General features: G+C 31.8%; 2 protein-coding genes across 9 annotated transcripts in view; one reads left to right on the top strand and one right to left on the bottom strand.

Moving 5' to 3' along the window:
- LOC127712076 (kinase suppressor of Ras 1-like) overlaps window positions 1-10,903 on the bottom strand; it is a 70,951-nt gene extending 60,048 nt beyond the window's left edge. For all 7 annotated transcript variants that reach the window (XM_052218275.1, XM_052218274.1, XM_052218279.1 and 4 more), the window contains exons 1-2: window positions 10,729-10,903; window positions 3,125-3,262 (exon numbers count right to left, since the gene is read on the bottom strand). In XM_052218275.1, the coding sequence (XP_052074235.1) occupies window positions 3,125-3,262; window positions 10,729-10,893 (303 nt within the window). In that variant the 5' untranslated portion in view covers window positions 10,894-10,903. The remainder of the gene's footprint in view (window positions 1-3,124; window positions 3,263-10,728) is intronic.
- The window catches only part of LOC127712088 (replication factor C subunit 5-like), a 51,730-nt gene continuing 40,241 nt past the window's right edge, over window positions 4,306-15,794 (top strand). The window contains exons 1-2 of one of the 2 annotated variants that reach the window (XM_052218296.1): window positions 4,306-4,324; window positions 13,500-13,564. Coding sequence is in view for 1 of the 2 variants with exons in the window: in XM_052218295.1 (XP_052074255.1) it covers window positions 11,120-11,163; window positions 13,500-13,564 (109 nt within the window). In the remaining variant the exon portion in view is untranslated. Of the gene's footprint in view, window positions 4,325-10,993; window positions 11,164-13,499; window positions 13,565-15,794 lie in introns of those variants that run through there. The other variant, XM_052218295.1, reaches the window with a different exon arrangement.

The raw sequence follows: 15,794 nt of genomic DNA, 5'->3' as shown, positions 1-15,794 counted from the left end.
AACACTTTCTTTAAAAAAGAAGATACATGTATATGACAGTTGTTTTCCATTTTTTCAAACTTTTTTAACCTTTGATAAACTTTTAAATATCAGAACCTTGACTTTTAAAATAACCTTGGTTCATATAAAAATAAGAAGATATAATATGATTGCCAATGAGACAACTCTCCACCAGAGACCAAATGATGTAGACGATTAGCAACTATAGGCCACATATCTATTATTCCCAAGGTTCTCGGTAGCCAAGTGGTCTAAGTAGTCCAACTACTGTATCACTAGCCAGTCAACACTGAGGTTGTGAGTTCGAATCACGCACAGGGCAGGTCTAGTCAACTCCAATCTTAATTGACTAGGGTTGTCAGTTTTCCTACCAAAGGTCGGTGGTTCTCTACAGCTTCCTCCATCAATAATAAAATGCTTCGCTGGGGCGCAGCTTGATACGACCGCAGAGGTCGAACCCTGAACAGTTGGGGCAAGTATGGACACAACATTCAAGCTTGATACAGCTCTGAATTTGGTCTGTTATTAAATATTTGACACAGCATAGGTTTCTGACACAGAAAGAATGTGGTCTAAGAACTTGAATTTTTTTTAATTTACCTATTATGGTCCAATGTCCAAAATCAAAATACATGGTTTGATTCAGCATATCAAAGAACCCCATATATTCAATTTTTGTTGAAATCAAACAAAGTTTAATTTTGGACCCCAATTTGGACCAACTTGAAAACTGGGCCAAAAATCAAAAATCTAAATACATGTTTAGATTCAGCATACCGTAGAAAGGCTTGTATAGTTCGCAGTGGTACATAGTCCGCACCCCCTTCTCCCCACCAAATTTTAGGTAAAAAAACTTTTTGTAACCGTTAGAAAAGGTCTAATGAAACTCCGGTAATTTCAAATCCTGTGCGGTCGTTTGCGGTATTTTCTTGAAAAAACCTGTTTTCCATCATCAAACAGAAGCTGAAACTGCTTGTAAATGATTCTAGAACGCTTCATGATTGTTAAAATAAGTTTAATTCACTTAAAAAACAATTTAGAAACTTGTGTATGTTTAAACAGGAAGTTTAAAAAGCACGTGTAAAAGAAGAAATTAACCGGTGAGAGTCGAAATCCGTACATAACAGATATCACTATAATACGACTTTGAAAGTAAAACAGTTCCATCCTTTTGTAAAACAGTCTTTAATATATCTATCACATTAATGTTTGAAGGGTCTTAAGCTAATACAAACCATATTAGTCAGTATGAAACACCAAAACGGAACGAACAATAACCGATTACGTTTTGTAGTTTACAAATTCTAAGCTGGTTTACGGTTGTCTTTTTCACTATGTTTGTATCGTTTTAATCAAGCAGATACCAGTTTATTTCAACCAATGCATTGAAAAGAAACGAGAAATTTGTAATGAAAGGTTTAGTTTTTATATTTATCAGTATTAATTTGATATTGAATAGAAATAACTTATTAATATGGATGAGTTAAAATTATTAGTTTGAAAAATGATAAGAGCGCCCTCTACAATAGAAATAACAAAGATGGCGGAACGTAAACAAACCACCTCGACCGCGAAATTGAAATTTTCCTCTTATTTCTTGCTTATTGTACTCTATAGTCCGCACCCCGTCTGGAAGGTCCAATTTTGGAGAATAAAACCGCGGACTATACAAGCCTTTCTACGGTATCAAAGAACCTCATATATTCAATTTTTGCTAAAATCAAACAAAGTTTAATTTTGGACCCTTTGGACCTTAATGTAGACCAATTTGAAAACTGGACCCAAAATTAAAAATCTAAATACACTGTTAGATTCGGCATAACAAATAAATAAACGTGATCAAAGATTTTACAAATCTAATGCGCCATACTGTGCAATTAAAGATTACTTCTTAAAATTTTTCAATATTTGAAATTTGAAAAAAAAAAAATATTTGAAGAATAATTCTTTTTAATTTCTGAAATCTGAAATGAGAAAAAATTGACCCCCCACAATTTCTTTTTATCCCCCCCCCCCCCCTCTTTTTCCCCCAAAAAATTCTTTCCCTCAAGATATGGTCATAATCTCAATTCAAATTTCCAATGGAGTTGGCAACCATAATTACCCATTTAAATTTACCATAGTGCTAACTTAATCTATTTTATAATAGAATTAAAAATATAGTGTCAAATCTTTCATATGGATTTTTTTGTAAAAAAAAAAGATGCAACATTTGCAGATATTTTTACTGGTCTTCCTTTATAAATATGCATTTCTTTAAACATAATTTAAAAGCAGTGTAAGGGAAGTAACCAAAATGTTGTATTTGGATTACCTCCCTTACACTGTTTTAAATTATCTTTATTGTTCATTAACCATTACTTTATACATAATTTAAAAGCAGTGTAAGGGAGATAATTTCAATGATGTATTTGATTTATCTCCCTTACACTGCTTTAAATTATGTTTTGTACTAAAGTATTTGTCCATTAACCAGGACAACCTTGTTTTTCCCCCTTTTTTGCCCCTAATTCCTAAACGGTTTGAGCCATAACCCCCAAAGCAAATCCTAACCATCCCTTTGTGGTATGGAAACTTGTAGTATAATTTCAGAGAGATCCATACACCGTTCCACAGTTATTGTCTGGAAACTAAAAAATGCTTATTTTTGGCCCCTTTTTGGCCCCTAATTCCTTAACTGTTGGTACCATAACCCCCAAAATCAATCCCAACCTTCCTTTTGTGGTATTTAACCTTATGGTCAAATTTCAAAAAGATCCATTCACTTAAACTAAAGTTAGAGTGCGAAAACCAATGTGTCTTCGGACGACGATGACGACGGACGACGACGACGACGCCAACGTCATACCAATATACGACCACAAAATTTTTTTGCGGTCGTATAAAAACTGACCACCAAGAAATAGCACAATAGTGTTGAAAGTGGCATTAAACACCAATCAATCAATCAATCTATTATTCCCTATCAATTCTATGACTGAAAAATGAATTACTTTGTACAAAGTACACCATTTGCAGGTGCCTGGTAGAACCAGCCTGTAAACCTTAAACAGAATTATAAACATTATGTAAACAGGTAAAGGTTTTCAATTTCTTAACTACTTAATAAAGGGAGATTACTTACTGAGATGTAACTCTTCAATCCCACTATCGTCAGCCATTGTTCAGTTTTGGGATATTCTGACAGATGTTTCTTGTTGTCTTCAGCTTTCAATTGTGTTTTTGCTACCAGCTGCTTACTAAATAACTTGATCAATTTTGTCTGAAAATAAAACATTAAATATATAAACCTTATGTTTAAAACTTAAAGTATGTAAAGTAAAGCGATAATAAAATAGAAACAACTAGACAGGTTTTTTTTTGTATAATAGAAAAACAAAGGACAAGGGGTATCTGTCCATGACACAAAATCAGTACATGCACAGCAAAAAACACACAAAAAGCAAAGGAACAGCGCTTTAATTGCTGTTCTTCATCTCAAAGTCACAGTGAGGCCTTCAACATGGAGCATTATTGTATGAACACTTGTCTATTGTTGAAGACTAGAAGACCTCTAGATCTATATTGATTTTTTGTGTTGCTTGGTTGCTGCCTCATTGTTGAAAGCTTTATTTCCATTTATAAAAACAATTGTTTGGCTCTTGTACATCAAAGGTCATAGAATTCATCAAAGGACTGTCAGACATTTGGTCACAGAAACTGAAATTATTCATCAGACTTGCTCCAAATCAGTCAGACTGAAATTTGGTAAAAATATCTATTACCTGTAAAATCCAGAATATATATTGCCAAATAAAATGTTTAAACTTGTTACGACACTGGTCAAGGTATTAATTGGATGGGTTACATGTAAGTTCTTAAAAATCTACCTAAGCCAGGTGCCTTATTTTGTAGTTGTGTGCCTCTCCCAGAGAAAACAGGCTACACAATATATGTTTTAAATAATTGTTTGCCATCATTAAATGAGCTGTACAATGTAATATAATGATCTTGACTTTAATTGTTTATCATGTTTATGCTAAACAGTTTGTAGAAAAGGGTCATGAGCAAATTATATTCGTTGTGAAAGGTTAAATATCAATTTTTTTTTCTTCCCTCTTCTGTGAGGATGCCAAGTCACCGACATTTACACCAAACATTTAAATGCCATACACATATCTATCTTTACAGGGACAGATACAAATTTTTCTATTCTTATATATGTGGATTTCCAAAGAATATAAATTATGTATATATATGCATAGCAATGCATTCATGATCACCTATTAGTACATTGTAAATATATTATTTGTACAATGTAGTTGTACCTTGTTAAACATCAAAGGTAATGTAATCATATGTAATTATTATATATTAATGACATGTTAATCAATTACATGCCTGTTAGGTATGGTCTGATGACAGGTGTTTATGTCTTAACAAGACAGTTATACTCTCTGATTGTTCCTTCTCAACAATTATTCACAGTGGTTAAGAGTTCCATATGGCACCCCATCCCTAAGATATTATAAACACAGTAACACCTTATAATTTATTCTGTGGGGTGCCATATGGAACTCAACATTTAAGATATTATATATGTTGCAAATGGTCTTGTTGCAGTACATGTATATCATATTTGTTTTTTCGTTTATTGTTTTGTATATAAATCAGGCTATAAGTTTTCTTGTTTGAATTGTTTTACATTTGGTGATTTTCATGTCATTATCCCAAAATCAGTACAGGGTCACCTGACATGATCAGTCATCCTATTAACACAGATGTTGGTTCTGATACTTATAGCAACATAATTAGTCCCAGGATCATTAATATTATATATCTAAAGCTACAATAAAATTAAATCACTTAGTCTAGTGATTTATGTGTTCTACGTAAATGGGTGATTATTAAAGAAAGACAACTCTTACTTGCAACATTTCTGGACAAAATGTTACTGAAGCAGTGACTTAAGAAATCACTCATTTAAGTAATTCCCCTGACTGTCAGGCCCAGGATTAAAAAAAAAATTCCTGGTTGACATAGCCACCCTTACCATGCTTATAGTTTCCACGAGACATGTAGGTGGGTAATTTTTCCCCCCGTCAATAATGATGCATTCCCTACATTGGCATTCAGTATGTTAAAACCTCCAATTTCAAAATTCAAATAACTAAGTAATAATAATATGTTGAAACAAGCAATTTCAATGTAGTTTCACTGTCAGATCCAGTTTTTTCAGTTAATTTCATCACTTAAGGTAAACAATTAACCTTTAATTTATGGCCCTATAAATTTTGAGAAGTGGCAACATTTTTTTGTATCTTATAACCAAATAATAAAAGGAAAACCAAAAGACATTAAGGTCAACATTAAGGTCAACATAAAGGCCTCCAACAATAGACAAGTGTTCAATTATGTCAATCTTCAAACTGACCCTAGAGTTGTAGGTTTATTGAATGTTATCAAGTACTTCATAACTGAACAAGTTCTGTGATATTTGTTACTGACTCTCCAGTCTTTCCTTATGATAAACCTGTTTTCAAAACTACATTTTCTGATGTTCCTAGCATGTGCAGATGTGATATAAAAATCTTCAAATTGTCATTGTGAGTTGTTCATTTACATTTGTAATGTCCATATTCACGCATATTCAGTATTTAATTTTGAATTTCAATAAGTATTTGATATGGGATCAAATTCTATGAGCAATTTCACTAAAAAAGAGAATCTTAGCTTGTAACCTTCTAAATGTTTAGATATAATGTATTTTTATGACACTGTTTTCACTTATTTTCATTCTCACAAAAGAAATATCCGAAATAAATGCACTTTTGGTAAAATCAGTAAAAAGTTCTTGCAATAGAAACAAAGTTCATGCTGACATGAAAATTTTTGCAATAATAGAGATAATATAAAATTTATGTAAAACACTTGTAATTCACACAATACAGATGTACATAAAGAACACTTGGAATTAGAACTGCAATAAAATGCTCCGCAGGGCGCAGCTTGATACGACCGCAGAGGTCGAACCCTGAACAGTTGGGGCAAGTATGGACACAACATTCAAGCTTGATACAGCTCTGAATTTGGATTGTGATTAAATATTTGACACAGCATAGGTTTCTGACACAGAATGAATGTGGTCTAAGAACTTAAAAATTTTAAATTGGACATTCACCTATTATGGTCCAATATCCAAAATCTAAATACATGGTTAGATTCAGCATATCAAAGAACCCCAAGAATTCAATTTTTGATGAAATCAAACAAAGTTTAATTTTGGACCCTTTTGACCTCAATGTGGACAAAGTTGATAACGGGGCCCAAAAATCTAAATACATGGTTAGATTCAGCATATCAAATAACCCCATATATTCAATTTTTGTTGAAATCAAACAAAGTTTAATTTTGGACCCCGATTTGGACCAACTTGAAAACTTGGCCCATAATCAAAAATCTAAATACATGTTTAGATTCAGCATATCAAAGAACCCTAAAAATTCAATTTTTGTTAAAATCAAACTAAGTTTAATTTTGGACCCTTTGGACCTTAATGTAGACCAATTTGAAAACGGAACCAAAAATTAAGAATCTAAATAGACGGTTAGATTCGGCATATCAAAGAACCCCAATAATTCAATTTTTGATGAAATCAAACAAAGTTAAATTTTGGACCCTTTGGACCTCAATGTGGACCAATTTAAAAACGGGGCCCAAAATCCAAAAACTTAATACACGGTTATATTCAGCATATTAAAGAACCCCAAGAATTCAAGAATAAAACCCCATTGAAATTGATCAAGAAATAAGCAATTTATAAGAAGTATCTTCTTTTGCACAATACTGTGCAATTGAATATTTCTTGCTATTGCGCAATACTGTACAATTGACAATTTCTTGCTATTGCGCAATATTGTGCTATTGGATATTTCTTGCTATTGCGCAATACTGTGCAATTGAAGATTTCTTGCTATTGCGCAATACTGTGCAATTGAAAATTTCTTGCTATTGCACAATACTTATTATATAAAAATCTACACATCCTGTTTGGTGTGTATCTCCTACCATATCATTATTATTTGCTTTTAAATATAAATCAGAAATAACCAACTTAAAATGGAAAATTTTAAAAGAAAAAAAAATGAAAAAAAGAAAAAAAAAGAAAAAAAAAAAATCCCCCCCCCCCACATTTTTTGAACCCCCTTATGATTCATCACCCCCAAACTCAATCCCAGCCTTCCCTTTGTGGTATGGTACCTTGCAGTACAATTTCAGAGAGATCCATACACTTGAACACAAGTTATTGTCTTGAAACTAGAAAAATGCTTATTTTTGGCCCCTTTTTGGCCCCCAATTCCTAAACATTTCAGGCAATTACCCCGAACTCAATTCCAGCTTTCCCTTTGTGATATGAAACCTTGTAGTACAATTTCAGAAATATCCAAACACTTACACACAAGTTATTGTCATGAAACTAGAAAAATGCTTGTTTTTTGCCCCTTTTTTGGCCCCTAATTCCTAAAATTTTGAGGCAATTACCCCCAAAATCAATTACAGCCTTCCCTTTGTGATATGGAACCATGTGGTACAATGTCAGAGAGATCCATACACTTACACACAAGTTATTGTCTGAAAGTTACAAAATGCTTATTTTTGGCCCCTTTTTGGCCCCTAATTCCTTAACTGTTGGTACCATAACCCCCAAAATCAATCCCAACCTTCCTTTCGTGGTATTGAACCTTATGGTAAAATTTCATGGAGATCCATTCACTTAAACTAAAGTTAGAGTGCGAAAACCAATGTGTCTTCGGACGACGCCGGACGACGACGACGACGACGCCAACGTCATACCAATATACGACCAAAAAATTTTTAATTTTTGCGGTCGTATAAAAATGAAGCAGATCCAGTAATTTTAAAGTTAAGCTCATTTGAACAAAATACTTTTGTATTTGCATAAACTGTAGTGTGTGAAACCATTTCTTTACTGCCTCATCACACAATGGCTGGCTAGCATGTACTGAATTGTAAATTAGGATTTTACAATTTCTACTTGCATATTATTCATATTTGTAACTGCAAATTTCCAATGTTTTCATAATAAATAATACACATTAATATTTTTATACATGTATTATAGAGAACACTAACTGAATCTGAATTTGTATAATTGTTAAAAGTATTTTCCACTTATATCTGAAGTCCAAAAATTATCCCTCAAGTACATACATGTACATTCACTACATTGTAACAGTAGTGAAAGTATAATCTTGACCTAAATATGGATTTTTTTTAATATATATTTTTAATTATTTTAAGGTCTTCTCTGTATAAAGTAGATTTCTAATACTACATATTTTAACATTTTTTGTAGTCAAGAATATTTCACCAAATTATGGGTAAATACAATGTAGCATAAATATGGTGGATTTTAACAAAGTTCTATCATAAGAACTTCAAAATGTGTTCTAATCTAAAAGCTTTTAGTAAGAAATTATGTGAAATCAAAATTCTTTTAATGAATAGAGCAAAAAAACTCAGTATGCCGACATTCATTTTTGTACTTGCAATTGATAGCAGAGAATGCTGTGAACATGTAGCAAAAGTTCTAAACATGCATTGAGATCTCACAAAACATGTTTAACCCTGCCACATTTTTGCGCCTGTCCCAAGTCAGGAGCCTCTGGCCTTTGTTAGTCTTGTATGTTTTTTAATTTTAGTTCATTTATATGTTTTGGAGTTTAGTGTGACGTCCATTTTCACTGAACTAGCACATAATTTTATTTAGGGGCCAGCTGAGGACCACCTTCGGGATTTTCTCGCTGCATTGAAGACCCATTGGTGGCCTTCAGCTGTATTCTTCTCTTTGGTCGGGTTGTTGTCTCTTTGACATATTCCCATTTCCATTCTCAATTTTATTGAAATATTTAAAATCAACTACATGTAAATCCATTGTGGAATTGTCAAAATGATTGTTTTGCTTATTTCAGTTATTTGTGTTTGGTTTTTCTTTTGCTTGAAAATAAATGCAAATTGACAAATCATTACATGTTATCAATTTCATATAAAGATTCAAGACCATTATTACAAAGACTACTTTTAATTACAATGTTTCCACTTCTAAAATTCAGAAGTAAATTTATGTGAAAAGTGATGTCTTCCTGATCGTTTGGAAAAGGAAGTCATTTTATCAAATAAGTTCTAATTATAAGCTTAAGCTGAATAATGAAATTTTTTACTCAAAATGAGTCAATATGATTCGGCAAATATACATTGTACTTATAAAACAGACAAAAATGAACACTTATATTGAAGTCTAATACATGACTTTTTCATATACATGTAGCTTTTTATACCATTCATTATTGTAGTTTGTACATCCCAACATAACATCATTTTAACCTTTTTTTCTTAATCAGGTCCAAATGTCAACAGTTTAAAATCTATATAGACATGTTAGATCTAAATACTTCTAATTCAAGTTTTGATTACAATCAGACCTATCGCTCTCTAGGTACATGTACAAATGATTCATTTCTGTTAAGTATTATTGCAGAAAGTGTTAAAATTAATACATGGTTTTCTCTTGTACACATAGAAATTTTATATTTGAAGCATGAGAATTTTGTTATTCCTTAAACATGCTAAACATTCTATTTTGAAATGTTAAAGTTCTAAAAGTTCTAAAAGTATTTGTGTACACTTCACAGTCTTTTCATACATGTCATCTAAATGGCATTCCAATTGGTCATTAATGAGTTCTAATTATTTTAAATCTATCACACTTTTTTTCAACCACTTTTTTAGGTACTGTTCGTGACAATTAACTTCCAAGAATTGGATGGTGTTTATTTATAATTTGTTTACAGCTCAATATTGTACACCACTTTCAGATATTATTAGAAAACATGAAAAATTTGAAATATTAGTACAAACAGATTCATCATGTTCATTGTAAATTTAACTGCATCTGGGACTACTATAACATGTGTTATAGTAGTCTCAGGCTGCATATACATGTATTAAAATAAGATGTGGTATGATTGCCAATGAGACAACTCTCCACCAGAGACCAAATTAGATAGTTTATAACTTGCATGTATATTTTTTTTCCAAAAAACTTTTTTAAAATAAAAAAACTAATTACTACAATCATGAAAATTATTACTATGAAGATTTCCATGAAACACAGTTTGTGTCAAAAACTTTTATACCTTGTAGCCTAAAGCCCTTTTCAAGAAAATCCTTATTCTAAAAGGCCGAAAGTAGAAACATCTTTTTTAGTTATTCACAAACCCAAACAAATCTATACTATAGTCACAGGTTACTGCTAGTGGTTTTTGGCACTGACTGCATAATGTCAATGAATGTATGTATTGTTAAATTCAAAACTGAATAATTGTAATTTATCAATAAAACATTTGTAGTGCATTGTACATGTACCATTAGCCAAATATTTAATTAAAATGTTAAATTTGACAAAACAAAGTCTGGTTTGTTTAACATGTTGATGTTTAATATTATACAAATCAATTTGTATTTTGACAGACTAACAATTATCAATCACCCTGTTAATTAGTTAATTGCCTAATTTGATTATGGATCAAATAACAAAGTAGTAGCAATTAACAAGGTAATCAAGACGGGTGGTTAAATGCCTTCCGGCATTAGTCAGCTGTTAAATGTTTACATTTTGGAGACGTAAACAAAAGCTAATCAGGGGCGTTTCAACCCTTATTTCAATACCTCTGTATCCCTGATTTCTTTTTGTGTAATTTCTTCTGAAGGATCGCATTGTTCACGTAATCCTTTCAATTTAATCGCCGTAAAGTCGATCATATCTTGCGCTGTCGTGCACATTGAAATGGCCCTTTTGATCTCTCCATTTTCGGCCTGTGATGAGTCTACCATCTTCCTTAAGTTACCTATACACTAAATTGCGGTGCATGCTTTTTAACTTCCCTAGCAACAAATTATTTTTTTACATGAAAAATGATCAACAAGTGACAAAATAGTCGTCATTTGTTATTTTTTGACAGTCCAAAATGATTTCCGCCATATTGCGAAGCAAGCACTCTCGTCAAATTGACGTCACGTGACTTAGACGAGACGTAATAAAATTTGCCGGGAAAGAGAAATGACAACAAAAGAAGAAAAAGCTACAAATCCTAATTTACCATGGTATTATAAGATATTTACGTTATTTCAACTTTAGTCATTTATCTTAAAACATGTATTAAACCACCAAATGGCTTGACTATAGACGTATTGAAACAACACATTGTAAAAAGAAAAAAAGGGGGAGGTGGATCTTGGTCTTGGACTTGATATGGTACATTAACACATCCTGACACCGACGGCGATTTTACACTACGCATCAGTCTTGTGACGATAAATCTAAAAAAACAAACGTCCTAACAATACCTTCAAATGGATGGATGGTAGGATTGGTGTGAAATGTCCAGTGCCAGTGCCAGTGGCAAACATTACATGCATATGAATGATTGGTGTTTAACGTCACTTTCAGCACCATTGTGCTATTTTATTGCGGTTTGTTGTTATTGGTGGAGGAAGCCAGAGTGCCTGGAGAGAACCACTAACCTTCGGTAGGAAACATGGATATGGGTCATTTAAAAAAAATGTTGAATTTTCATTACACCTTTGCTAAAATTTTTATTTTTAAAGAAAAATGCAGTTGTAAGTATTTAAATGAAAGTTTGTAGGATTTATGAGTCTGGACATCAATAAACACGATTTAGATATATTTTGATAAGATTTAACTAAATTTATGTCAGGTTTTTGCGTAGAGTGTCAGGGTAACACATTTTAAATGATTTTTTTTTTATAGTTTCTGATTGCCTTGATATCTGCGAAAGTAACTATTTTATAAGGTTAATAATAACTCTTCTTTATTATTCTATGTAACATTTTTTCTACAAACTAAATTCAATAGGCGTACATGAAATGCATGTCTTCCCTGTTACTGCTACTAAATCAACGGTTAAATTGTTTCTCCCTATAGATAGGGAACTATTCAGTGATGATTTCAAAAGCACAAAGATTCCAAAAAATTTAACGCAGCACGTTTCTTGCATAAGAGTAGATAAAAGAAAATTCAAGACATTTAGTGAAAAAAATTAGTGGGTTACATTTTGTCATGTCTATGCTGTTACTAACATATTTATTAATTACACCAATATTATACTTGTAAAAAGTGCAATTACATGCTGGAAACCAAAATCACAGGAGATAAACATCATTTCATCAAATGGAGTGGTTATTTCACAACAGCATTCATAAATGAAGAATATTGTCTATCCTGTTACTATGGTTACTATGGTTGCAGTAACAGGATTGCCAATATTTGACAGAAACGTCTTTAAAAAGGTTATAATTACATATAGTTTTACACATAATGAAATGGTTGGTTGTTTGAACTCATTTAAAGGTTACAACGTCTTAATCTTCGCAATTTAGCATATACAAATGCAATACTGTTATCGGCAACAGGATAGACAAAAAGGGTAACAGGATAAAACTTAATATGGCGATAAATCGGTAACGTATGTTCCTGTACCAAGAAAAAAAAGAAGACAAAAGTAATCCAGTATTCGAGGGAATAACTTGATGTTGGGTTTATTAGAATGAGAAAAAAATGCTGAACATTATGAAATGTTAACTTAGACTTGCGTTGCTGGTGGTTATTTTCATAACCTTTGAAAACCAATTTTAAGAGGTATTTTTCAGTACAACATGAAAAAATTGACAAATATATCATTACACAATGAAAATATATAGACATTTTTACTCTTGAAAACCATCTTATTGGCTATGAAAAACAAGCTTAAAATCATATCGAAACCCATTCTGAATAACCTGAATTTTCTTTTGAACATGGTAACAGGAGAGACAAAATATTGCACCACCTATTAGAAAATGTTTCAATATATTCTATGACATCATCAAGATTGATCTTTTTATATGTTATTCCATAAGTACAGTTTGTTTTGATTTGCTTATGAAGAGGGTTATTTGAATTAGTACCTTTAAGTCTGTTTTGCAATTTCAAAATTCGACATTTTTTTAAAAATGACCCGTATAATATCAGGTCGGGAACAATATGTTGATACAAGACCATTACAGTTTTGAAGAGTGAGGGGAGATAAAGTATGAACAGTAGATTATATATGATAACAGAACCCTGCATTCACTACATCTACATCAATGAAATGCAAAGGGTCTAAGACCCATCATGAAGTACTATTGAAAATGAAATGAAATTGTTGGAGCCAGAAATAGCACCAGCAACCATAATAGTTTGTTGCCAGTTGGCAGTTACAACATTTGCCATTTTGGTGAAAAGTTTATGAGGAAAAATTGTCTTTAACATTAGGGTTGGTTGGACAGCCCTGAATACACTTGCACATATTTTTTTTTAACTCACCTTATATAATAAGATATTTTATTTTTTTTTGAATATATATACATTCATCATATCCACATGATTTTTTTTTCAGGGTTGAAAAATATAGACCAAAACAGTTAGATGACCTAATATCACATAAAGATATAATATCAACAAGTAAGATGTAACAGTCAATCAAATGTTTTTTTAGTTCCACTACATGAGTGCTCTGTTCACACGAGTAGGCATTCAAGGAATAAGTCAAGAGTGATAGACTAAAGTTTTCCAGATTGATGTTTTTTTGTCGAGATTTATGTCACGATAGCAAGACTTGATGATCGTAGATTCTTTCAGTCTGTGGTTAAAGTTTTTGGAAAGATTGGAACTATTGTATCAAGTCTTTCCTAAGGCACCAGCTTCCCAAACAAGATGTAGCACAGGTTAGCTACTAAATCTACAAAATGCATACACTGAAATATAGTTCCCTGTATTTCTCATGTCTGTACAGTACATATATATACACATATGAACTATGAAAAATTAGGGTTATATCTTAGAAGCAGTTCATTTAAGTATGTATGTCTTTAAGTTTGTCAATTTGCAGGCCATTTTGGTCTTTTGAATTAGGTAAGAGGAATAATACAATACCAGTATGATTGACAACTGCCTTGATCACCAAACTACAGAGACAAGGTGGGGCCTTAATTACAATGTCCCACCTTCTTAAATGCCAATCATATTGATCAAATTACTAATCAACCTCAGTCTTACATAATTAAACAGACTCTTCATTATACATCTCAATACACAAATGTATATATAAGATGTTTGATATATGGAAATGATAGATTTATTCATTGCCTATTACTTTTGATCTACATTACATAAAGTGATTCTATAAATTATGTCTGAAAGATAAATGATTAAGGATTAACAAGATCTTTTTTTCAAAAGAAAAGACAAAATATGAAATCTATATATAAAAAGAGTTATTCAAATGTTGAATACAGGAAGGGTATTTTTGCTATTTAAAAAAAACAAATCCCCATTTCCAGTGTTCCAGCTAGCATGAAATGGAGGGGCGCCTCGCCCCGCCCCCGAAATTTTGCGCCCCTGCGCCCCTCTGTGCTCTTTTGAAAAAAGTTTAGACAACGATCTTTTTTCCTCATATTGTCACCATTTTGTTGAGTTCTTTATACACACACTTCATTAAGACAACAGATTAAAATTGTTAACACTTGTTACCTGTATATAATCACCTATTTGATTAGAGTCAATTACTTAATCAGGTGAAATTTATGACCCTGTCTAATCCCTTTGCCCTGAAGCACCAAACATCCAAGTTAAATGAATTGATTTTTTAACACCTGACGATGCAAAATAGAATTTATAAAATAAAAGTGAACGATGTTCATTTCTATTGTAATTGTTATTTATAAAATAACGTTCATTAAAAAAGAATCATTCCAATAGTATATTGTAAATCGTCAACACGCAAAATGCCGACGAAAAAAAGAAAAATTGACCAACTCGAAAATGACAAGAAGAAAATATCAAAGACATGCCAGTCTATTACATCTTTTTTTCAAGAATAATGACCATCAAAGGTTAAAAAATAATTTAATTCTTTACCTTTATGAAAAATCGAGAAGAAGAAAGGTTTCTATCAGATATCGCAATTGTTTTTCTATTGTAAATTCCGCCGATTACGGAGCACTCGAAAGTCCGATTTTTATATCATTTTTCTTAAATTGAAATCCGTTTTGACTAACTTTAATGTTGATATTATGAGATAGCTCAACATGAAATATACGGATATGCATGTTGAATTGATAATAAACTTTCAAAGTCGAATTAATTTATTATTGTGCCGATTACGGAGCTCTCGAAAGTCCGATTTTTGTATCAATTTTCTTATTGAAATCTGTTTTGACAAACTTATTGATATTATTAGATACGCTCAACATGAAATTTACGGAGATGCTTGTTGAATTGATAATAAACTTTCAAAGTTGAATTAACAAACTTATTTGTTGAATCAATCTATTTCTCAAGATCGAAATAAAGACAATTGTCTCATTGGCACTCTTATTTAAATTCACAACCAAACCTACACAATTTTCAATGTATGTAATAGTATAGAGTATTTAACTTAGCTACATGCTTGCTAAAAATATGTCATTATGTGGTAATATTAAGTATTTGATTTTTTTCAGGAGAACGCGCTAAAGTGCCCTTTTTTAAAAACGCGCCCCTCTATTTTCAAATCCTAGCTGGAACACTGATTTCAATAAAATGAGTTATTTAATTTGTTTATGTTGAAAAAGTACATGTTCTATGCCCTTTATGGGAAAATATTAAAATACACTCTACAACTTTTAATCTTCAGTGTTATATAATCAGGATA

This window comes from Mytilus californianus, unplaced genomic scaffold (assembly GCF_021869535.1).
Source record: "Mytilus californianus isolate M0D057914Y unplaced genomic scaffold, xbMytCali1.0.p SCAF_8, whole genome shotgun sequence".
NCBI classification, from domain to species: Eukaryota; Metazoa; Mollusca; class Bivalvia; order Mytilida; family Mytilidae; genus Mytilus; species Mytilus californianus.
Note: the sequence above shows the minus strand (reverse complement) of the source record. Positions and strands in the feature narration are given on the sequence as shown.